The sequence below is a fragment of the Schistocerca cancellata genome, chromosome 1 (assembly GCF_023864275.1).
Source record: "Schistocerca cancellata isolate TAMUIC-IGC-003103 chromosome 1, iqSchCanc2.1, whole genome shotgun sequence".
Lineage (NCBI taxonomy): Eukaryota > Metazoa > Arthropoda > Insecta > Orthoptera > Acrididae > Schistocerca > Schistocerca cancellata.
Window position 1 is genome coordinate 873,570,624 of NC_064626.1, and position 25,368 is coordinate 873,595,991.

The following is a 25,368-nucleotide window of genomic DNA, read 5'->3' on the forward strand; positions in this document are numbered from 1 at the left end:
CTTGTGACTGGGCGAAAGCACACTTTTCTAATTTTACACTCAAATGAGCTCCTTTTAATCTTTGCAAAACATCTCTGAGTCTTTCTGCATGTTCTTTTATCGTTTTAGAAAAAATGATAATGTCATCTAAATACACCAAGCATGTTGTAGGTTTCAACCCACGCAACAGCAAGTCTGCAAATCTTTGAAAAGTGGCAGGGGCGTTTCTCAATCAAAATGGCATCCTTACAAATTCATACAATCCTGTAGGTACAACAAAAGCAGTTTTATGGTGGTCCTGGGGTGCAACAGGGATTTGATGGTACCCAGAACGCAAATCAAGGGTGGTAAAATACTTACAGTTGCCCAATCAGTCCAATGTTTCATCAATGTGTGGTAACGGATATGTGTCTGGTGTCGTTACCCGATTTACTGCCCGCATATCGACACATAGGCGATCGGCTTTCTCCCCATTTACTGATTTCTTTGGCACAACGACCACGGGAGATGCCCACGCACTCGAGGAGGGTTGTATGATTCCTGCAGCTAATTGCTCCTGAATCGTATCTTCAACTACAGACTGCAAATGATATGGTATACGGTAAGGTTTTTGTGCAATTGGCCGAGCTTCTCCAGTCGGAATTTCGTGCTGAACCAAATCCGTAGCCGGTAGAAACTGCCTCTCTTCAAACAACCACGAAAATTCCTCTAATACTGGCTGCAACATCCTTTTCTCCTCACTGTTTAAATGACCTAACTTCTCTGATAACTGACTCCTTAACGTCGACGCGACACATCTCACTTCTCTAACTTCCTTTCTCATCTTTATCTCGCTGCTTCTCAGCTCCTCTTATTTCCTCAAAAATTTCCTGTCCACTGGCAACAATAGTACCCTTCGGTATCACAACATCTTTTACACCAAAATTATCTATACTTACTGGTATCGCAAAACCCTTCTGTCTCCTCTCCAGTCGGCAGATACTTCTCTTTATATGTACTGACTGATGATCTAAAACATCATTCTGGGTGAGCGGGTCAACCAGAATGTCTGTCTTAGGCTGTTCTTGACTTTTGACATCTATCCAGAGAATCTTTCCACTTCCACCTTTTATCCTCACAGGGTCAGTGGTTTTTATTGCCCACATCTGCAGTTTTATGGGAGACTGTGAACGGCGCCTTTCGCAGCTCCCTCGCGTCTCACGGGGGTGCGCACTGCCAAATCGGTGAATTGCTTCACCGAACTGCACAGTTCACGTTCGATAATCCACTATCCCCTGATAACGGTGCAGGAAGTCATTCCCTAGTATGATGTCAAATTCACCCTTCTTTAGCCTTACTACTTCCATCCTCTGACTGTATTTACCCTCGTCTATTTGCAGATTCACTACACAAGAACCTGCAGGGACAATTACTTCCTCTCCAAGGCCACTGATATGGTACCGGGGTGGCTGTAACACCCTTTGATCATTTTTCTCCACAAACAGTACACTAACTTGAGCATCAGTATCGACTAAAATTCTAACGATTTTGTTCCCGAGTATGCCAACTAGACTAACGTGTTCCACCTCTTTACATTTTTCAGTCCTAACCGGGTGTATTATTTTTGTCGGGGGCGCGGGTGGGTGGCGGAACCTGCCCCCCAAGCATTTCCCTGATTCGACCCCGCGTTGTGCGGTGGCCACGCATCTGATTAGAAAATGGTGACTTTGTGGGGCAAACATTATTAGCATGACCTACTGTCTGGCAAATAGTGCAATACAGCGCGCGACAGCGCATTGCCGTATGGTTGGGCTTCCCACAACGCTGACAAAATACTTCTTTTGCTGGGACCGGTACTGGGTCCGATGGGCGCGGTGCGGCAGCGCAAAAACGCAATACCTCTTCGCGTAACATTGCCAAACGAACAGCTTCAAACAGAGAAGTGGGGGAGGCTGCTTTGACTTCTCCTCTGATGCGGGGGTCAATACCGCGATCAAATGCATCAATTGCATGCGCTTCCGCTTCTGAGCGCAAAATTCTGTTTTCACTGGCATTTTTGCCTAGCTTATAGCTACGACAAGATACTGCTCGTATGCGATCTGCAAAGGCATCAAAATCCTCATTAGGCTTCTGCCTAAGGGTTGATAATTGATCTCTGTAATACGCGGTACCTCTGGTATCGGAATAACGCGTAGTCAACCCGCAGGGGCATGTACCTGATATGACGCGAATGGCGATCGCGCGGAACCCTAGCTGTCTATGCCGTTTCTTCACTTTTCATCTTCGCGGCATAGTCCATCCTAACCACTTCATCTTTCTACTATCAACAGAACAACACATGAAGAGTCATGCACCACCCGCGAGGGCACGTACCTTACGTGACGCGGTTGGCACCCGCGCGGACCCTTAGCTGTCTGTGTCGTTTCTTCACTTTTCCATTTCGCGACATAGTCCGTCCTATCCACTTTCATCTGACAACTTTCAACTGAACAACGCCTTTTGCAGTCTATTACCTGGGCGTATCCTAACACAAAACTATTCAGCCCAGACTTTGATCTTCCATCTCGAAGAAGAGTACACGAGAACGGTGTTCCGTGCTCTCTGACGACAGCTGATCAGGCAACGTCAGACGCTAACCACGTCTAGCCCGCAGCTAAACCGCCAGTAAGCGGAAATCTCTGTTCAAAACCTTGAGCCTTCTTTGATACTGTTTTTACGTTGTATTTTCCGATGGAATACCAACTATTGAAGTAGTAGCATTTAACTGTATGACGCGTCCCAGGACATTGCGAGATAACCAATGATAGACGGAGTTTTAAGAAACCAGTTGGGCCCAATGAGGCCAGCACCATGGAGGATAAAGACAGTGAATTTGGTCGCAAAGTAAAGTTAGTCGCAAGATGTTGAGAGAATAAAGATGACGAATTTGGTCGCACAACGAAGGTTTTTGTGAAGAGGTGTCGTATTTGAGGAAGAAGTATGAAGCAGCTATCTTGGAGTCGCAGAATTGTCATTTACACAGTTAAGTAGGCGATACCGTCGTGCCAATGATGCGCCGCGCACTATACCTTCATAAAAGAAAAGTCCTTCAGAAATTACGCTCAACTTAAGTCTTTTCTAATCCAATTCCTTACACTCTCTGTGTCCACTATGGACATCGTCGAGTTTTGTTTCTCTCCTTTCGTTATCAACAGCGTTGACATCCTACGACACAATCTATGTACCACCTGCACCAAACTGGTGTCACTTTTCTTTGTCACTCTCACTTTATGGTGTTTCGCAAATATATTGATGCATGAGAAACTTCCTCTCACAATGTGAATGTTATTGCATTTGGATGGTTAGCTCAAAGAGGCATTTAACCTTGTTTATTTAGTGATATGGAATATGCAGTAAATTTAATGTGATATTTCAGTGCTTCGTTTTTATATTTTCATGTTTTTATAACAATTATGTTTGGGCTAAAATGGATTTCATAGGACCTGTGTTACGGGGTTGTGACGTATCTGTCACTTATGAACCAATTTACTATGGCATAATGTAATTTTTAACAGAACCCACTGTAACAAATCATCTAGCTTGATGTCACGAGTAATCCCGCTTCTATTTTGTTGGTCATCGGTGAATAAACTATATCGATTACGCATATCTATTCCCCTTTATTCAGTAATGCTATACCCCTTTTTGTGACATTAATATTCGTCACTTTGAAGCACATAAATACGCTCATCTGGCGCAGGAGCCCAAGAACGTGTGGAGAGAGCGTAAAATACAGACAGCGTCGGTAAGCTTCATCCCTCTCTCTCGCTCTTACACCTGATGCACTGCGTGCGCACGTAGCGGCCTCGGCTTCGCTCCTCAGCTGCCGCGTGCTGCTCTGACGCGGCGCTGCCCTTGGAAGTTATCTGCCGCGCGCCTTTCTGACGTAGAGCGAGATTCGGCCTTGCAGTCAGCTGCCACTCTGACGTAGCCTCCGCGCAGGTCTTTAGCAAACGGTTCCTGTTGGAACACCACCTTTCATGCCATAACGCCTTACTTGGTATTCACACCCCTTTAATTATGTTTTTTATACCTGAAAGCCCATTCATGATTACCGTGTCAACACTTGTCGTTGTTGGCTAAATCCTATTATATAGGAGGATCCGGGTAACAAGGTAGCACTTCTGCACTATTGAGAATGTTGAATTTATTTAAATATGTTTCATCCATAGCCCCTAACTAAGTAATTGATGTGATGTATCTGTCCCTTATACACCAATTTACTAATGCATAATGTAAATCCTAAGCCGATGAATCTAACGTAATGTCACACGTAATCTCGCTTCTCGTCTCTCGACATCCCCAATACCTATTCACACCCATTTACCTGCATTTTTTCCTACCTTCCTTCAAATTTATCATTGGTCCTCGGTAAATCAAAGTTTGACCACTGTACACTGTCTTCTTCATCTGATTCATCCGAATCAGTTGGCAACCATAGGGTTCACCGAATTCTTCTTGGACGTATTTCTCTATCATCCAACAATTCTGCTTCACTTTAATTTTTGGTTATCCAATGTCTTCTTCCCAACTGCCCAACTTGTCCAGAACACCAGACAAGACGTCCGTGCATTCATCATAAATAATCATATCGCCTCTTTCGTCTGCCAAGATGAAAGGGCACAAGTACTTATAAAAACAAAAAACTTGTTGACGTGTGTAATTTATTGTTACCTAAACAAAACACCAACAGAATGCAAAAGATACTAAAGTGCTGTCGCTGGCCACTGAGCGATACTATACACGACTCCACTGTGGTGTCACCAGCCTTTGAGCGATACTATGCACACAACAGCTCTGTCATATCACTGGATGACATAGTGTTAATTATAGTGAAGATCTAACTTTTGGATGAAAACATGTTGATAGATTTAAATTTTTTGGAAGTTTTCCAGTTGATTTTGATGGCAATAAATTAAAATTTGGTAGAAATAAAGCAAAGGCACAGATGGTATAATGAATCTTCCTGATGAAACAACCGTTGGTTGTGAAAGCTAGAATTTTGTGTTTGTGTTTGTTTGTGTGTCTACCAACATGCAAACTCTTTCGTTTGGTAAGTTATATCATCTTTGTTTTTAGATATAAACAATTTACTATGGAAGATATGGGTGAAAAATTTGATTCTGTTCGTTTATCAAATTATGCAAGTATATTGTACCATTCAGGAGTATTATATTCTGAAAGTGATCCAAATAAAATAAATTCACGTAAAGATAAAAAATACAATAAACTGTGATTGCAGGCTTTCTCGGCGTGTTTCAGCTATGAAATGTTCATGGGTTATCACTTGAGTGGCATCGTCTTCTAGTCGCAACGTTGCAATGGATTGCATATCCATCATCTTCAGGTGAAGTGTTGGCATGCTGACCGCTGGACCGCTATCAGATTCTGCTTGCTGACCAATCTCATGCCAGCGGAATCACACCAGGCCTGAATACTAGTACTGGAACACAATTGACATCCGAGCTGGTCTCACACATGTTCTATCAGAAACAGATCTGGTGATCTCAATGGGCACCAGTATGCCTCATCACAACACAAGACAGTTTATACAGGCATTTTCCATGTGTGGGCATGGATTGTCTTGTTGCTAAATGGTACCACAATATGATGCTACTATGGCTGCAGTACTTTAGGACACTGTTTTTATAAAACACAGATCTGAAGATGGTCATGATAGACCAAAACTGGTAATCTGTGAACAAAAAGTTTGTGACCATAGACATAAATTAAAGCAAATTTATTTTATTTTATACTACAGTACTGTTGCACGAGAGGTAACACATGAGGATGCAAGATGCTTGTGATATACTGTAGTGCCAGCAGAGTTCTTTCAGCCACTAGGAAATCATACGATGCATGGCGGAGGGTACCACAAATCACTACTAATCATTTCCTTCCCTGTTCCACTTGTAAATAGAGTGAGGGAAAAACAGCTGTCTGTAAGCCTCCATATGAGCCCTAAATTTCTCTCATCTTATCTTCATGGTCCTTATACAAAATGCATGATGGCACCAGTAAAATCGATCTACAGTCAGCCACAAATGCCGGTTATCTAATTACATTCTTGTTTATGTGATTAACATTTTAAAACAGTCAATATTGAAATTACTGTATGTACATTTTACAAAATGCTCTTTAACAATTTATATAAAGTAATAAATTGACATCAAACATCATGATTATTTTAAATATATCATTTAAGGACTAATTTCTTATTAAGATTAAGAATGGCAAACTTACAAAAAATTTGTCCTATTCACTACCCATGAACCAGGATACACAGGTTTGGCGTTGGTCACTTCATTGTAGTGTTTCTTGGCTTATAAGGTGTTACCAAGTGTTTAATATGTTAACATTAAGACATCACCTTCACTATAGAACATTAGGAAAAGGGGAATATTAACTTTTTGTATCTGTAGATCAAAAGAGAAGGGTGAAATTACAATGAAATCCAGACCTTTAACTGCATACAGGCATCAATAAATATCAACGGGGCAGCTGAAAATGTCTGCCCCAATCAGGACTTGAACCCAGGATCTCCTGCGTACATGGCAGATGCCCTATCCATCTGAGCCATCGAGGACACAGAGGATAGTGCGACTGCAGGGACTTATCTCTGGCACGCTCCCTGTGAGACCCACATTCCCAGCCTACTGTCCACACACTACATTTGTAGTGCCCCTGCCCAATATACTCATTACTCACGGCAGTAAATCTACAAATTCCCGTAAGAGTTCGGGCAATGTCAGTGCATCCAGACTGAAGAAAATCATTGGCCAGTTAGCCTTATCTATATGAAGATGGTATCTGTTCTTTCGGACATCTGAAAGAACAATACCACCTTCATCAAAAGATAAGGGAGGGACCTCTTATTCAGTATTATCCCTTAAACCCACAACATCTTCTGTTCGTGTAATTCACAACAATTCTTGTTATCGAAGGTCCCATAAAGAAGCTTATTTTCACCCAGCAATTGACAATATAACCAGATATTCCTCATGTGAGGCAAATATTAATACTGAATCACACATACTGAAAAAGGTAGTATCTGACAATGGCTTCGACAAAACACTAATTATGAGGTTTTACACCATGAAACAGTAGGAACAAACTAGGAATTGATATCAGGTCACATCAGGAATGAGTGAACAGAAGAAAAAAGATAAGTTATAGTTTTACCACACTGGAATCACATTTCTGATGAGTCATTTGTTTCAGAAATCTGGGTTTCAGGGCAGAGAACACTATAGGACCTCGCATTATATACAACGTAGATAACAGTCAGTTACATAACACATCCAGAGTATACAAAATAATATATAGTGACTAATAAGTTTTGTGTTGGGAAAAGCAAGTGAAACATCAAAAACAAGGTTTAGAGAATATACTAACATTAATGAATTTAATCTCCCAGTATTTGATGCTCATTTAAGAGAGTGCGAGCATTCTATCAATGACATCACTAAAAAATCACCATTCTTCACATGTCAGAAAAGGTCGATTACTGAATATCCTAGAAGAAATAGAGATAAGCACTCATATAACCAAACACCCAGATAATGTCCTTAATGAACAACAGAGTTATGAAATAAGATGTATGTACAGAACTTTAACAGCATTTTAACAATAAATGTTCAAAATAGAATTTTCTCCAATTTCCTTTCTGTAAAATTGAACAAATTTGACATTTGTTGATTTATCCTTAGATCCAGGTCTGACTTGACAACTTTGTAACATGGTGGACACAGATTTTGCTGCATATGTCCATCTTGCTCAATGTGTTGTTTGAGACAGTTAACATGAGTTTCATCTCTTTATTCTTGTCTTACATGCTGTATATATTCTACCCATAGATACCACTTGTCCAAGTGCAGTCCTCATTACACAGTCTGACAAAGGAAAAAGCGAATCTCCTGGAAGACACGGACACGTACACACTATCGATGGGTGTGTAAATGATTAGAATTAAGATTGTGTGTGGCACAATGCAGGACACAGGATTGCTGCATACTAGTGTTACAGCATTATCAGCACCTGATAAGAGTTTGAAAGGAGCCTGATTGTGGCTGGTTGGATCGTGCAATATCCAGATTTGTTGGGCATCTGAATGTGACAGTGGTCTGATAGACCAAATGAAGATATGAGGGCAGAACACTCATTATCAACATTCTGTTGATTGTGTCTGACTGCAACAAGGGAGGACTGTCATATTGTGGACGAAGCATATCATAAAGTCCTTCAAATCTGTACTCTCCTTCACATCTGTGCTTGCCATCCAAGAACAAGTAATTCACTCCCTATTACATTCTGTATCATCCCACACCATTGGTCAGAGACTAGCAGCAGCCAAGCTAGGCAATTATCATCGCATGCACAGGCTGCCATTAACACAACACAATGTTTGGAGTGGTTCTGAGACTGGGAAACGTGGGCTGCTGATAAATAACATTGCATTGTGTTAGTTCTAATTTACGGTTCTGTACTACCCCAGATGATCATTGTTGGCAAGTATGGTGGCAATCTGGGAAAAGTAAATTTTGGTCACACGTAAAATAACTAAATGATTTGAAGATTTATATCCAGTCTCTATTCAACCAGTCTCAGGTGCCAATAGAAGACAATAAAAGAAAGCTGAAGTTTTACATTTCACATTTTAGAAATTGTTCACAAGGGAGGCTCGTACAAACATACCATTGTTTGACTGTTCCACAGTTTCCCGCATGGAGGATGCAGAAATAAGAATCACTGGCACAGAGAAGCAACTGAAAGAGCTGAAAACAAGTAAGTCAGCAGGTCTAAATTGAATCCCAGTTCGGTTTTACAGAGAGTTCTCTGAGGCATTGGTCCCTTTGTTAGCTTGCATTTATTCCTAATCTCTTATCCAGCGCCAAGTCCCAGGTTACGGGAAAAACTGCAGGTGACTCCTGTATATAAGAAAGGTGAAAGAACACATGCACATAATTACAGACCAATATCCTTCAATGTCCTTAACTCTTGTTTGCTGCAGAATTCGTTAACACATTCCGAGTTCAAGGAAAAGCTTCTGTCCACAAATCTGCATAGATTAAGAAAGTATCATTCATGTGAAACTCAGCTTGCCCTTTTCTCACATGATATCCTACAAACCACAGATGGAGGGCAACAGGCATTTCCAGAAAGTGTTCGACATGATGTCCCACTGCAAGCTAAGACTAAGTAACGGAACTCAGTAGGTAGTCCTCAGCAGAGAGTGTTCATCAGAGACCAGGGTATCATCAGGAGTCCCCCTGGAAAGTGTGGTAGCACTGCTCTAACTCTGTGTATACATAAATGAACTGATAGACAGGGAGAATGGCAATTTATGGCTGTTTGCTGATGATGCTGTGGTGTATGGGAAGATGTTGTTGAGTGACTGCAGGAGGATAAAAGATAACTTAAGACTGAATGTCTAGTTGGTGTCATGAATGGCAACGTGCTCTAACTGTAGAAAAATGTAAGTCAATGTGGATGAGTAGGAAAAACAATTCTTTAACAGTTGATTACAGCATTAGTAGTGTGCTGCTTGACACAGTCACAATGATTAAATATTTAGGCATAACACTGAAAAGTGAAATGAAATGGAATGAGAATCTCAGTTTGGTAGCAGTAAACACTAGTGATCAACTTTTTTTTTATTGGGAGAATTTTGGGAAAGTGTAGCTCATCAATAAAGGAGACAGCGTACAGAATGCTAGTGTGATGCCTTCATGAGGCCTGTTCAAATGTTTGGGATCTTAACCAGTCATATTAAAGGAAGACATTGAAGCAGTTAAGAGGAGTGCTGCTAGAAAGTATTATAGAGATGCTACATCATTTCAAATGGGAAGCCCTTGAGGGAGCCACCATTGCAGAAATTTAGACAACCAGAATTTCAGGCTCATTTATATAGACGTACAGAATATTTAAGTAATGTAATGTATACAGAATATTTAAGTAATGTTATGTATACATTCATTTTTTGTCCTCTGTAACAGGAGCCACTGATGGTGGGTGCAAATACTGGTCAGGCAATTAAATATTTTCACATGCAGCTCATGGTTTTCAATAAGATGTCTTCTAACAACCTTAAAATGTTTTACATGTACATATCGATGAGAACTTAAAACTTGAGAAAGCATATTTTGAAACTCCCAAAACTCTTAGTTCAACCACATTCAACAACTTTAAATCACTGCTAATCTTGGAGAGAGACAAATCAGTTGAGTTAACATATTTTATGGATCTTAACTGAATAATGTCATACTGAATAATGTTCTGAGTCAATTCATAACTAAGAAAGAAGATATCCATTGCTCAAAAATGTGCTGTAAAAATAATATGTGATGCTCATTCTTTACCACCTTGTAGCCGTCTATTCAAGAAGTTAAGCATTTTGACTACTGCCTCATTGTATATTTATTCCCTCATGAAGTTTGTTATAATGGAACAGTTTAAAAAGAACAATGATGTACACAACTATAATACCAATAAATTATTCACATTAAGGTTGTCTTTAGCACACAAAGTGATGTATAATCTTGCCACTAACGTTTCTGATCACTTACTTCCTTGACAACTTCTATTCTGTAGAAGAATTTTTATTTTTGTAATGGGTAAAAGAGTAAAGAGTACGAATTACTAATTCATATCTGTATTTAAAAAAAAAAATACACACACTGGTAAATGGTCAGCATGTAGCCATATTTACACACGAGTGTGTAATGTGAATGTAAAATGACTTGTGTCACATCATTACAATTAATCGTACAAATGATCCATGGAACATGAAACTAGATAATTGCATACCTTGAAGGTACAGATCCTCATCAATGAAATAAAGTTCAGGACATGGATACATTCACTGTAGATGGTTTTAATAAAATTGGAACAATGACTGAAATACAATAATTTAACACATTAAGTGTTCTGCTTGTATCGCTATGTAATGTGACAAATATTTCTATGGGTTTTGTTTTTGTAAACACTGCCAGTATGCTAACAGGTGTAAGCATATTTTTGTCCACAAGTATCATGAAACATCTATAAAAACTCTCTTTACTTAGAAACATTACAATTACATAGAATGCCTTGAACAGTCTCCTTATGAACTACATCTATTGTTGTATCCAAGGCTACTCTTCGGCATGTCGAGATCAATAATTTAATGGAACATCATCTTCTTGCCTTTAGTATGAGACTTATACCAATTCAAATTTAATAAATATCAAATTTGCAGCACATACACAATTATCATAAGCAACAATTAAGACAAATACTGTTAATAGTAGCCATTGAACATCACATTTAATCACAGATGATTTACCACACATATTACATACAATCAATTCACAGTTATAAAAAGAGCAAGATTAACATCATGTTTAAATTTTGCTACATAAGTACATCAATTCACTGATTGAGTGACTAGTACTTCTAACTCTGATGCAATATTTATAAACTGGTACAATACACTATATAAAAAGTATTCGTAAAGAATCTTCTAATTAAAAACATACAGAAAATAGGAATATTATTCTAATACATTTGATAATAGGTATCAAATTTCAGGTACAAAGAAGGATAGTAAATAAGTTTTTCACGATGGACTAGACCAAAATGTATGCAATACTGCATACAGCTATCACATGATGCTGCATCACTGTTTAAAATAAAATAGAACATCTATAAATCTATATGAAAAAAGTTTAAATCAATTACTGTGATGAGGACCAATTTTCCCAAAAGTGAATATTTCTAGCTAGCAGGCAAAAATGCTCACTGCAGACATGTAAAATTTCAAACCTGAATATTATAGGACATCAATACAGGCTTTACTAGGATAATCTACGTATACAAGGACAATGACACTGATGAATACAATCTTCAGTCACAGGTGTTATACAAATAACACTGCAATATTACTGAAACTCACTTACTTCCATTTTTCACTTAATGCAAGTTTTATCTTGGAAAACAAATGCTGCAATGTGGTGAAACACCGTCATATGTAAAGCTTGGAACACATTGCTGGCACCAACAGATCTCATGTCATCTGAAACAATAATTTAAAAATAATAACTGTATCACTTTAACAACTGATTCGTTATTTTTTTACCTGATAGTTGTATCATATTAAAAACTGATTCTGTATTTTTTAGGTAAAATATAGTCTTACTGGGAAACGACAGCAGAAATAGTTCACACTCTAAAGTAAACTGGCAGAAAATCATACAGGAAGTGGTTAAAGATGGGGTTGGGGAGGGGGGGATGATTGGTAAATCAGCTGTAGCACACCATGGTTAGCAGCATGAAAGACATAATTCTATTTTGTAAAACCTAGGTCCTGAGAAGCATAACAATGCATCATATTTGACAGAGAGATGATAGATATCTGTTAACACATCAATAATTTTATTAGAAAGAATGAGGTGTATAGCTAAATGTTATCTGATTATGGTACTGCAGAGAATGTGAAGTAGTTATCCACTAAGGAACAGTGCCGTTGATGATAATAAACAACAATCACCAACTTGTACTCAAATTCAACGAAAAAGCAACATCATGTCTCTTTGTGAATGTACAGTGTTAAGGAGGTTCCAGCCAGTATCAAGCCATGACGGGCATTCATCATACATCAAAGGTACGACTGAATCACCCTCAAGGTTACAACATTGTGATTTCCAAGAGCAACCATTTGACTGCACATAACAGAATAGAAAGAAATTTAATAAATTCAGTATGCTGGCCATGAACGTTTGCAGTTTACATTCTCACAGTATAACATTCTTAATTTCAGCAGCTGCTTCAAAGTCTGGCATGCCTATAATTTTTTTGCCAATATCAGTCCAGCACAAATTTGATGAGAGAATGTCTCCTCATACGCTCAGCCATTTTATTAACATGGCTATACTTGCACACTGATTTGTCTACATTATAACCAGCAAATGACCATGAACTGTGCAGCACAGGTTACAAAGGATACACAGATTCAGATCTCTTCTTGTCCCATCTACAAGTGGACAAATGCAGGAATGTCTTTGTGTATCCTACTTTTATTGACATGGCAGCAATTGCAGCAGTAATATACAGAAGGCACAGTGATAGATACGGCACTGGAAAATGGTACCATTTCTGTTCCTCCCTGTTATGAAGCAAACAGGTCTGTGACCATTTGTACAGTCATTCTTTATATGTGCTCAGATCTGTGACCATTTGTGGTCATTCTTTATAAGTGCTCAATACCACTTGTTGGTTCAACACTTCAACAGTACTCCAGTATTGCCAGTTTATCACTTCAACAATACTCCAATATTAGAAATCTATAAGTAATCTCTTTCATACACAAATTGCAGTTTCCCACATCCTACCAATAAAGTGATTCTGGAAGCACAAGCTCTTCACCACATGCACATTTGATGTATTTTGAATCTCCACCAAGGGTCCACTTAAGAAAGAATACTTCCAACAGATCCCCACCCTTTCTTGGTTTGGTTCCATTATCAACACATGTGCCAATTTTCACAACTGTAATGTGAAAATTACTATATAGCAGATTTACCATTCATTACATAAAACAGTTTTTATTAATAGCACAGCTAATATGAAAGCTGAATCTGGAAAAATTGTTGATAATCAAAGGTAAGAAAACATAAAAATAAAAGAAAAAAATCAACTGAGTGAGGTGATGCATGGGTATGACACTGGCCCACATTCAATAAAAGGGCAGTTCTAATCCCAGTCCACCAATCGAGCTTTTTTCCTGTGGTTCCTTAAATCACTTTAAGCAACCCATGGATGGTTCCTTCCCCATTCCAGGATTATGTTCCACCTAAAGACCTCACCATTGATGGAACATGAACCCTAATCTTTCTTCCTTAGGAGAACTTCCTATAAGACCACGTATTTGTTACTGCAAACAATCAAAAAATGAAGCCTTATACACAATGAATTAACTGTATTTTGTGATAGACTCATCTGTACACAGCTGAATCAGGCTGAATGAACTACAATTTATGTATATGGATTCAGTAAGAATCTTCATGTGGAACTGTAACTATGAAGATATTTCTGAAAAAAGTCATTCAATATGAGGCACAATTGTAAAATATACTTTTCTAGATAACAGATTCTCACCACTTAGCCTTCAGGAAAATGGAAAATGGGTGGCGGTGGTGGTGGTGGTGGGGGGGCATTCTCCATCTCCTTGGCCCAAATGGTTCAGACTTCACGTCCAACAGTAAATTATCTAGTAACTGCAAGGAGTATCTAATTCAAAAGTTTGATATACATTTAGTAAATTATCTGAAGACTACAGGGTTGTCTTAAATATGTAAATTAAATTACGATTCCTGCAGTAATTATTTATGTTGTACAAGAGTCACCCATACACTGAGTTGAATAAGGTTGACATTCATGTCAGTTGTGAGCAAGACTTTAGCCATGATGGTCATATATGTGTTAGCTGGATCACATGGCTGTGACTTACGTAATTCAATTTTAAAATGGAAGCTAAAACCAAGTCAGATCAGATTACTTGTAGTGACCAGCGTTTCTGCATCAAAATCGAATCCCTATGTGAAAAGAAACCAACAGAAATGTACAACGCTTTGAGAGAGGTATGTGGAAATAGTGTGCTTGATTGTAGCACAGTACCATGGTGGTCTGCTTGTTTCTGTAAAGATCGGGTAAGCTCTCAGGTCAACCCAAGAAGTGCAATGCCATCAACTGCAACAGACCATACCATTCACATAATTATTAATGACATTTTGTGAGAGGATGGAAAAACATGTGAGGAAATTGCATATGAGGATAGAATGTCTGTCAATTCAGTTTACAGAGTCATAACTCAAAAGTTAAAGATGAGAAAAGTTACAGCCAGATGGGGGCCACAAGATCTGAGTGAAGAACAGAAATCAAGTTGCAAAAGAATTGCAGAAGAATTGCTTCAACATTATCAAACAGAAGGAGAACAGTTTCGGAAAAGGATTGTTGCTCTTGATGAAAAGTGGATACGAGATTCTGATGCAGAATTTAAGTCTCAGTCGTCACAAAGGAAAATTTCCAGCTCTCCACGTCCGAAAAATTTCTGCCACAAACAGTCAAATGTGAAACTGATGATAATCTTTGCATATCACAGGAATGGAGTTAACAGCCATGCACTACAAGCTGTTCCTGCAAAATGTTTTGCAACCAAAATTTTTCAAAGAAGGCCTGCCACACTTGCAGGTGGTGTCCTGATTTTGCAAGATAATGCAAGACCACATACTGCCTAGCAGTGAAACACTTGACAAATACAGATGGGAAACACTTCCCCACCTGCCATACAGTACTGATATGAGCCCAATAGATTTTTATTTGTTTGCCAAATTGAAGGAACATCTCCATGTAAAAAATTTTGATACAATCAATAAAGCTTCCAATGATGTGAACTCAGTAATCAGACAGCACAGCAAATAATGTGCCCAATTCAGAATACAGAAGTTGCCAAAATGCTGGGAAACTGTACTAAGCAAGAATGGAGGTTGTATTAATAGCCTGCAAAAGTAGTTTGTCAAATAACTTCATTTTCATGATACTATATTACACGGTGGAAAACTTTCGAAATAATCTGCACCTAATAGCTTCATATAGAGATTTTCTTACATTTACAGATAAAGCTTCATCAATTGTCATCACACACAGATTTATTTTGAAGAATTTGGATGGGGGTTGAGGGTGGGGGGAGGTGTACAGCAGCACCAACTAGATGGAACACTAGGACGAATGTGAGAAGGAGAATGGCAAACAGATTACCATTCACAATGCAGTTTAATGAGATAAATGTTTTCCATCTCTAGAAAACCGTATTCGAAATCAGTGCGCAATTTCAAATGAGAATTGCTCTTGGTGAACTGATAATATTTCATGACTTCTACATATCATCCATGTGCCTTATATAGTTTGAAGAATTATTAATGAGAATTCCTCTTGGTGAACTGATAATGTTTTATGACTTCTACATATCATCCACGTGTCTTATATAGTTTGAGGAATTATTTCAAAAGTAATTGCTTACGCTTAAACATCAGCTGAGCAAGTTACATACACTGCCATCAATACATAATTTTAAACTGAACAATCAATTTTAAGACATAAGCAGCACAACAATTTAAACAAATACGGTATGTACATATTGATAACACTAGCAGAGATATTGAGTATCACCTGGCAAGGCATAACACATGGGGATCAAATAGTTTAATAATTAATTTTTGAAAATATGATGTAATTGGATACTCAAAACAAACCTGCTCAACAAAGGTTAGAGAAATGTGGACGCTTTTAGAGCCAGTGGCAGAAAGATTGAAGGGGATGGAAGAGGGATGAAGGAAAAGGACTACTGAGGTTTAGGAAATGGGGAGAGTTTGGAAAAGTCAGCCAGAACCACAGGTCACCGGACATTTACTGGACAAGATGAAAGGGAAGAGTCTTTCCTCCCACCCCATTCGGTGAGTGCCCACTGACCTGGTGTTCTGGGTGACTTTTCTGAACTCTCCCCATTTCCTAAACCTTGACAGTCCTTTTCCTTCACCCCTCTTCCTTTTCCTTCATCTCTCTTCCTTCACATTCAACCCTTCAGCCAGAAGGAGGGCACACTGGTTTCAAAACCTGTCATGTTCATTTAACCTACATACGAGTTTTCCCCCAGTGCCATTTGGTGAGTAGACTGTTTTCTATCTGTCCAATTATATTAAATTATATAAAAAGTTTAAATAAAAGTTTCTCTAAAAAGTATCTTACTAATAAGTGGTTTTACAGCATTGAAGAATTCCTCTTTGATGAATAAATTATTTTCATTAGCAGCACATCATTTTTAAGTAATCAAGGTACAGTAACTACGATCACCAAGCAGGATACTAACACAACTTGAACTTGAGCTTATGGGAGTATTTGTAACCAGGCTTACAGAAACTAGCACACAAAAGAATATTCTGTTCATTGTTATATCTATCACCATAACACAATGTATTTGTTAAACAAGATACAATAACTTGACAGTAAAATGTAGTTAACAACATTAAACTGAACCAAAATTATTTCTGAGTAAACAGTGTTGCTCAGTATTTACTATTCAGGAGGCCAATGTGCTGACTCTTCCCAGATATATAAAATGTTTTCTTGTTTTAAATATGGCAATGGAAAATCCTGATGGAACATAACTTATTTAGGAGTAAAGGTAACAACTCACCTGATACTAGAGGCTTCAATTTGTCAAAGGCACGTAAACAAAATTGAAAACATTGCTAGCTTTCAGACGAATCCTTTATCAAACTACTACATGGGTACACTGTACCAGCTGAATGTATGTGCCGCGGATGCAGTTCTGTATCTCACCTGGTGTGATGAAAAAGGGGGTTTAGAGAAGAGTGGCCAATGTACTGGTGGCAGACAGTACGTGCACGAAATACGAATGCGACACAGGTACCACACCAGTGAGATTGTGCAGCACATGACCACAGTAAGGTTGAGGAGAAGATTGAGGGGGAGACAGAATGGACACCATGGCAAAGAGGGTATGGGTGCAGGATAAGTGAAATTACGGTACTGAGACAGGATTCACCTGAAAGCTAGCTTCATTTTCACTCTCATTAACATGCCTTCGATGACTCGGGGCCTCTACTATTTTGTGAGTTGTTACCTTCACTCCTTAACAATTTTTTTTCTGGTTTTCATACACATAAATCTTAAATATTGGTACATAGAATTCTAGCGGCACGTAACACAGCCTAGCACTGAAATCGAGCCACAGCTGTGGCCTTCCAGGCAGTCAATGCCCCTGCTTATACAGTAACCTCATCAGAAGCCACAACTTCTGTGCCATCCACTTCCACGAGCAGTCGGCCAAGTCTGGGGGCAGCAACTATCTGCCGCATGACAACAGCCAGATCTCAGTCGTCGGCCTCTGTTCCAGATCTTTCTAACCAACACAAAAACACTGTTCATTCCACAAGGTCAGCCCAGGGCAGTTTTGGCAACAGATTGGCAACCTATATCATCAGCACTTCCAACCACCTCCAGCAAGAGCAGCTTGTCCACACTTTCCTGTTATTGAGACAGCTTACACTACACTCGTTCGTCCTCTGTTACAATATTGCTGCGTGGTGCGGGATCCTTACCAGGTGGGATTGACGGAGGACATTGAAAGGGTGCAAAAAAGGGCAGCTCGTTTTGTGTTATCATGTAATAGGGGAGAGAGTGTGGCAGATATGATACGCGAGTTGGGATGGAAGTCATTAAAGCAAAGACGTTTTTCATCGCGGCACGATCTATTTACAGATTTTTAGTCACAAACTTTCTCTTCCGAATGCGAAAATATTTTATTGAGCCCAACCTACATAGGTAGGAATGATCATCAAAATAAAATAAGAGAAATCAGGGCTCGAACAGAAAGGTTTAGGTGTTCGTTTTTACTACGCGCTGTTCGGGAGTGGAATGGTAGAGAGATAGTATCATTGTGGTTCGATGAACCCTCTGCCTAGCACTTAAATGTGAATTGCAGAGTAATCATGTAGATGTAGATGTAGATTTGTGTCAGAAGAACTGTTGGAGGCTGTCCACCAAAGGGTAGAAATGAAGAGAATGCGGCAGCAGCAATCAGCACTAAAACTGAAGTAATTGATGACTAATTTATTTATTTATTCTTTTTTGGGGGGAGGGCAGTGTCCTGTCAGGATGTATTATTTCCTTTCATTGCCTTTTCTGTTTGGGGTTATTGTACACTTGCAGTAAGCAGAAAGTCAGTCAGTGAAAACTTGACAACACAGAAGGCGTTTCAGCATTTCACAGATGAGATAGTTAAGGCTCAAGCTGATAATGATGCTTTGCATAAGGAAATAGACTGTTTAATGAAAGAAGGGAACAGTAGCTTTCTAGTGTGTATCCACCCATCATTGATAACGGTACTACTTCACTGGTTACCTCGTTTTTGGGTAAATCTGAGGAAGATGTTTTTGTCTTTTTTGATAATTTGTATCCAGTCGTGATGTTATGGAACTGGAGTAGTGTGCAATTGTTAAGTGTGGCTTGTTTAAAATTGGTAGAGGTACTAGATCATACGTGATGTGCAATGAGAAGTTGCAGCATGGTCTTTCCTTACTTTGTGGAAGCGTTAGCAGATCGCTGCAGAAGAAAGAATACTGTGGTATAGTTAAAATACAAGTGGAATCAATAGAAAGATTTGTAGACCACATCAGAAAAATCTTCCCCATGAATCACGGACTCAGACATTGGTGAGGAGGCTTGTGTGCCTCAGCCATACAGATAGCTGTACTGTAGCTGCAATCACAATGGAGGGATATCTGTTGAGAGGCCAGCCAAACATGTGGTTCCTGAAGAAGGGGAAGCAGCTGTATAAGTAGTTTCTGGGGCAACTGTCTGGATGATTGATTGAACTGGCCTTGCAGCATCATCCAAAACAGCACTGTTGTGCTGGTACTGCAAATGGGTGAAAGCAAGGGGGGCAGCTTTACTTTATGGTCTAATTATGATGCTGTCCTCTTGGGTAAAATATTTTGGAGATAAAATAGTCCCACATTCGGATCTCCGGCAAGACATTCTATGGTTTGAAGTGTGGAATGTCAATTGGGCAATTATGTTAGAAAATTTCAAAAGGGAACTGGACAGGCTAAAGTTAGATATAGTGGGAATTAGTGAAGTTGCGGTGGCAGGAGCAACAAGACTTTTGACAGGTGAATACAGTGTTATAAATACTAAATCAAATATGGTTAATGTAGGAGTAGATTTAATAATGAATATAAAAAAATAGGAACACAGATAAGTTACTTTGAACAGCATAGTGAATGCATTATTGTAGCCAAGTCCACACCTACTACAGTAGTACAAGTTTATATGCCAACTAGCTCCACAGATGATGAAGAGATTGAAGAAATGTATGATGCAATAAAAGAAATTATTCAGATAGTTAAGGGAGACAAAAATTTAATAGTCATGGGGGACTGGAATCCAATAGTAGGAGAAGGAAAAGTAGTAAGCAAATATGGACTGGGGATAAGGAATGAAAGAGGAAGCTGCCTGATAGAATCTAGCACAGAGCATAACTTAATCATAGCTAACACTTGATTTAAGAATCACAAAGTAGGTTGTACACGTGGAAGAGGCCTGGAGACATTGGAAGGTTTCAGATAGATTATATAATGCTACGACAGAGATTTTGGAACCAGGTTTTAAATTGTAAGACATTTCCAAGAGTATATCTGGCCAAATACCAACTGCGGTTTGTGTGACCAACGCAGTAAGTAAGTAAGTAAGATGTGGACTCTGGCCACAATTTATTGGTTATGAACTGTAGATTAAAATTGAAGAAACTGCAAAAACATAGGAATTTAAGAAGATGGGACCTGGGTAAATAAAACCAGAGGTTGTACAGAATTTCAGAGGGAGCATTAGGGAATGATTGACAAGAATAGGGGGAAAGGAATACAGTAGAGGATGAATGGGTAGCTTTGAGGGGTGAAATAGTGAAGGCAGCAGAGGATCAAGTACATAAAAAGATGAGGGCTAACAGAAATCCTTTGGTAACACAACAGTTCTTGAATGAGAGAACATAAAAATGCAGTAAATGAAGCAGGCAAAAAGCAATACTAACATCTCAAAAATGAGATTAACAGGAAGAGCAAAATGGCTAAGCAGGAATGGCTAGAGGACAAATGTAAGGATGTAGAAGCATACATGACTAGGTGTAAGACAGATGCTACCTATAGGAAAATTAAAGAGACCTTTGGAGAAAGGTATATAATAATATCAAGAGTTCAGATGGAATACCAATCCTAAGCAAAGAAGGAAAAGCATAAAGGCGAAAAGATATATAGAGGTGTCTATACAAGGGCAATGTACTTGAGGGCAATATTACAGAAATGGAAGAAGACACAGATGAAGATGAAATGGGAGATATGATACTGCATGAAGAATCTGACATAGGACTGAAAGATCTAAGTCAAAACAAGGGAGTAGACAACATTCCATTAGAACTACTGATAGCCTTCGGACAGCTAACCATGACAAAACTCTTCCATCTGGCGGTCAAGACGTATGAGAAAGGCAAAATACCCTCAGACTACAAGAAGAATATAATAATTCCAATCCCAAAGAAAGCAGGTACTGACAGGTGTGACAATTACCAAAGTATCAGTTTAATAAGTCACAGATGCAAAATACTAACATGAATTATTTACAGACGAATGGTAAAACAGGTACAAGCCAATTTTGGGGAAGACCAGTTCAATAGAAATGTAGGAACACGGAATGCAGTGCTGACCCTGCAACTTATCTGAGAAGACAGGTTAAGGAAAGGTAAACCAACATTTAAAGCATTTGTAGACTTCGAGAAAGCTTTTGACAATGTTGACTGAATACTCTCTTTCAAATTCTGAACATGGTAGGGGTAAAATATAGGGAGCGAAAGGCTATTTACAATTTGTACAGTAACCAGATGGCATATATAAGGGTCAAGGGGCATGCAAGGGAAGCAGTGGTTGAGAAGTGAGTGAGACAGGGTTGTGGTCTATCCCAAATGTTATTCAATCTGTATATTGAGCAAGCAGATAAGGAAACAAAAGAAAAATTTGGAGTAGGAATTAAAATCCAGGGAGAAGAAATAAAAGCTTTTGAGGTTTGCCAATGACATTGTAATTCTGTCACAGACAGTGACGGACTTGGAAGAGCAGTTGAATGGAATGGACAGCATCTTGAAAGGAGGATATAAGATGAACTCAACAAAAGCAAAATGAGGATAATGGAACGTGATCAAATTAAATCAGGTGATGCTGAGGGAATTAGATTAGGAAATGAGACACTCAAAGTAGCATATAAGTTTTGCTCTTTGGGCAGCAAAATAACTGATGATGGTCGAAGTAGAGAAGATATAAAATGCAGACTGGCAATGGCAATGGCAATGGCTTCTGAAGAATCAAAATTTGTTAACATTGCGTATACATTAATTAAGTGTCAGGAAGTCTTTTCAGAACATATTTCTAAGGAGTGTAGCCATGTATGGAAGTGAAACATGGATGATAAACAGTTTAGACAAGAAGAGAATAGAAGCTTTTGAAATGTTGTGCTGCAGAAGAATGCCAAATATTACATGTGTAGATCACACATCTAATGAGGAGGTACTGAATAGAATTGGGATGAAGGGGAATCTGTGGCACAACTCAACTAGAAGAAGGGATCGGTTGGCAGGACACGCATCAAGGGATCACACTTCAAGGGATCACCAATTGGACAGAATCATGGACGTAAATACTGTAGGGGGAGACCAAGAGATGAATACACTAAGCAGATTCAGAAGGATGTAGGCTGCAGTAGTTACTTGGAGATGAAGAGACTTGCACAAGATGGAGTAGCACGGAGAACTGCATCAATCCAGTCTTTGGACTGAAGACCACAACAACAACACTAAAAAAATCAATATTGTTACATATGAACAGAGGGATAATCTTGCCAATAAAGCCATACTGTAGCAAGCAGGACAATGGGCATCTGATACATTCTTTTCAGGAGATACAGGCTGACATGTCAGGTGAAGTGCACATGAAATTCTCAAAATCCTTGAACGAAACACAGCTCAGTCAGAAACTGACTCAGCAACTAGGCTGGAGGAGAAACGAGTAATTTTTAATGCAGGGGTTATCTTATGGAATTTGGTTCTCTGGGCCACGTTCAGCTGTTTTGTAGAAATACATTGTGTCAAAGGTGTAAACAGGTAGGGCACTCTATTCAAAAGCGTCTGCAGGCATGTATAAGGTGGAATTGGTGCAACACTTGACCAGACGGAGGATGGAGTGACCACTGCACAACACTCCCAGTAAGTGTGGTCACGGGACAGCCCTGTGCAAAATCAATGCCACACATTTGTCTATCTGGCTTTAGAAAAGGAAGGTTGTGTAAGTTTTTGTTGGATACAGGATCACAGGTACCCTTGGCTCGCCAAGAGTGTACTTGGTTCTGTAACACTGAACCCACCTTGTTGTACACTAAGTAGTGTGAGTGGTAATAGTGTTCAATCACTCAGTTTGGCATTGTTGGGTTTCAAAGTGGGCAGGAGATACTTCCGGGTGTGTGTGGAAGTTCTCCCTAGTGTCGGTATAAGCTATAACAAAATTCCTGAGGTACACTTACTGGATAAAAATCACGCCAAAGTTGACCTATAACTGGGCACAGAGGAGCTGGATGGGACATCATTTTGTCTTGTTTTTACTGCTGAAAAAACAAAAATGTCATAAGGAAAGCCTGAACACTGGGTAACCATACATGGTCTCTTAGGCTGACTCATGGATATAATACTGAAAAGCACAGGAAGGCTGCTCGGGATGAATGCATGAGCCCGTGTGCCAAATAATACTGTTTTTCGTACAGCCATTGCTCTGGATCTGGAACAACATTTCATAAAATTGTAGCTTATCATTTGCGCAGGAAATTGGTGGCAGCTGAGTAGTTCTATTTTGGTTGGTGAGGGGTGAGGCTATCAAAAGGTGCACTGAGAGAAAAAATAGAACTGTATAGGAAGGTGAGCCATGTATGGATTTCTGTGTAGAATACAATGAAGCCAAGACAGTCTGTCGATTTAACTGTGCTAAGAAAAGTTGTTGCATCTGGAAGGACATGATAAAGTGAACATAGGGAGATTATTGCAATAATACACAGAATTATTTAAGCTGCCTGGACCATTGCTGGCGACGCCACTAAAGCAACACAGAATTCCCACTAGGAACAAGGCACCTGTGTGTAAGAAGCCATATCAAGTCCTACACAATCTGCAACCAGTGACAGAATTATAGAAGAAAGTCCCTGGTTGGCACCTGTTGTTATCATTCCAGAAAATCCTCTGATGGTAAGAAGGCTTATAGATTCCTCTGTGACTATAGACAACTACTGGTGCCTACCTTATGCCAAACATTACAGGGATCTGAAACAATCTGGACCAATGCCATTATTTCACCACCATGGATTTATGAAGCAGGTACCACCAATCAGAGACATCAATGGAGGACCTGCCAAAAACATTGTTTCTGCTTCCGTTTGCTCACTAGTGGTACCACTGGATCCATGTGGTCTGAAAAATGCACTGACGACTTCCCAATGCTTGTTAGGCAGGATGCTACAGGTCGAAAACTAAAACAACAGATATCTACAAAGATGATGTCATTGTGTTCTCCAAGTGCCAAACCACTTTATACTGCAGAAAGCCCATTACTTAAGCTATATTTATCAGCCATGGCTCACATCTGGTGCAAACCATAATAAAGGATTTCCAAACATGTAGCACAGCACAGGAATTAAAGTCTCATCTCGGTATCACTAATTTTTATGGAAAATTTATTCCACATTTTGGAGAGGTAGAAAGATTCCTTATCAGATTTTGTTAAAGAAGGGAGCTAAGTTTCATTGGACTCCAGATTGCAAAGCACCATTCGAGCAATTTCAAGATTTTGTACTGTCTTGTGACTCAAGTGAGAATGTTCTAAGGCTGTGTTTTGAGTTAAGACATAGAAGGGAAAAACACCCACAGCTTATGCTCCTAGACAGCTCAATCAGGCAGAGAAGAACTATTCAAGTACCAAAAAAAGAAATGCTCAAGATAATTTTTGGCCTCGCCTATTTCCGCTGTTATCTGTAAGATCACAATACATCATGCACCACTGGAATGGCTTCTGCAGTGAAAGATTCAACCAGTTGTTTGACCTGCTGCTAGGCTTTATGGCGATTTCCAGGTTGTACATCATCCAGGGGAATGTCACAGAACACGGACAGACTTAGTCACGAGATATGCATGACAGAATATATTGGGAGTATGCGTGAAAAAATGCAGCATACCTTAGGTTGCTGACTGTTTGTCAGCAGTTCACAAGGCAAGCACAATGATCAGAATGGACATTCTTGGTCCTTTTGCACAAACACCAGCAGGGAATTGATATGTATTGAGGGTAATTGATAATTTTTCATGTTTCTTGCCCATGACTGCTATACTGAAACAAAGGCAGAAACGATGGCACAGATATGGTTAACCAGTGGATACTGAAATTTGGAACACCAGAGACCCTAGTAACTGACTAAGGCACTAACTTTAGGTCCGATTTATTGAAGTAATTACGCTGACTACTACCATAGAAAGCTTAAGAACTGGTGCACTACACCCACAAGCGAATGGCAGAAGTGAAAGAGAATGGCATGAAAAATGTTTGAAATGTTGCTAAAACATCAAGTAGTATCTGGTGTCAGTTTAAAAAGATAAATACAAAGGCTCTAAAATGGCAGGAAGGCACCCACAACAAAAGAAGCGAAACTGTTTAAGAACCATGTTGTGCAGTGGGTTTT

The 25,368-nt window shown here is 39.3% G+C and overlaps 1 protein-coding gene across 1 annotated transcript in view; it reads right to left on the bottom strand.

The window, feature by feature from the left end:
• Positions 1-10,488: 10,488 nt before the first annotated feature.
• The window catches only part of LOC126110224 (uncharacterized), a 97,650-nt gene continuing 82,770 nt past the window's right edge, over positions 10,489-25,368 (bottom strand). Inside the window, exon 9 of the mRNA XM_049914997.1 lies at positions 10,489-12,049. Within this exon, the coding sequence (XP_049770954.1) occupies positions 12,046-12,049 (4 nt within the window). The 3' untranslated portion in view covers positions 10,489-12,045. The remainder of the gene's footprint in view (positions 12,050-25,368) is intronic.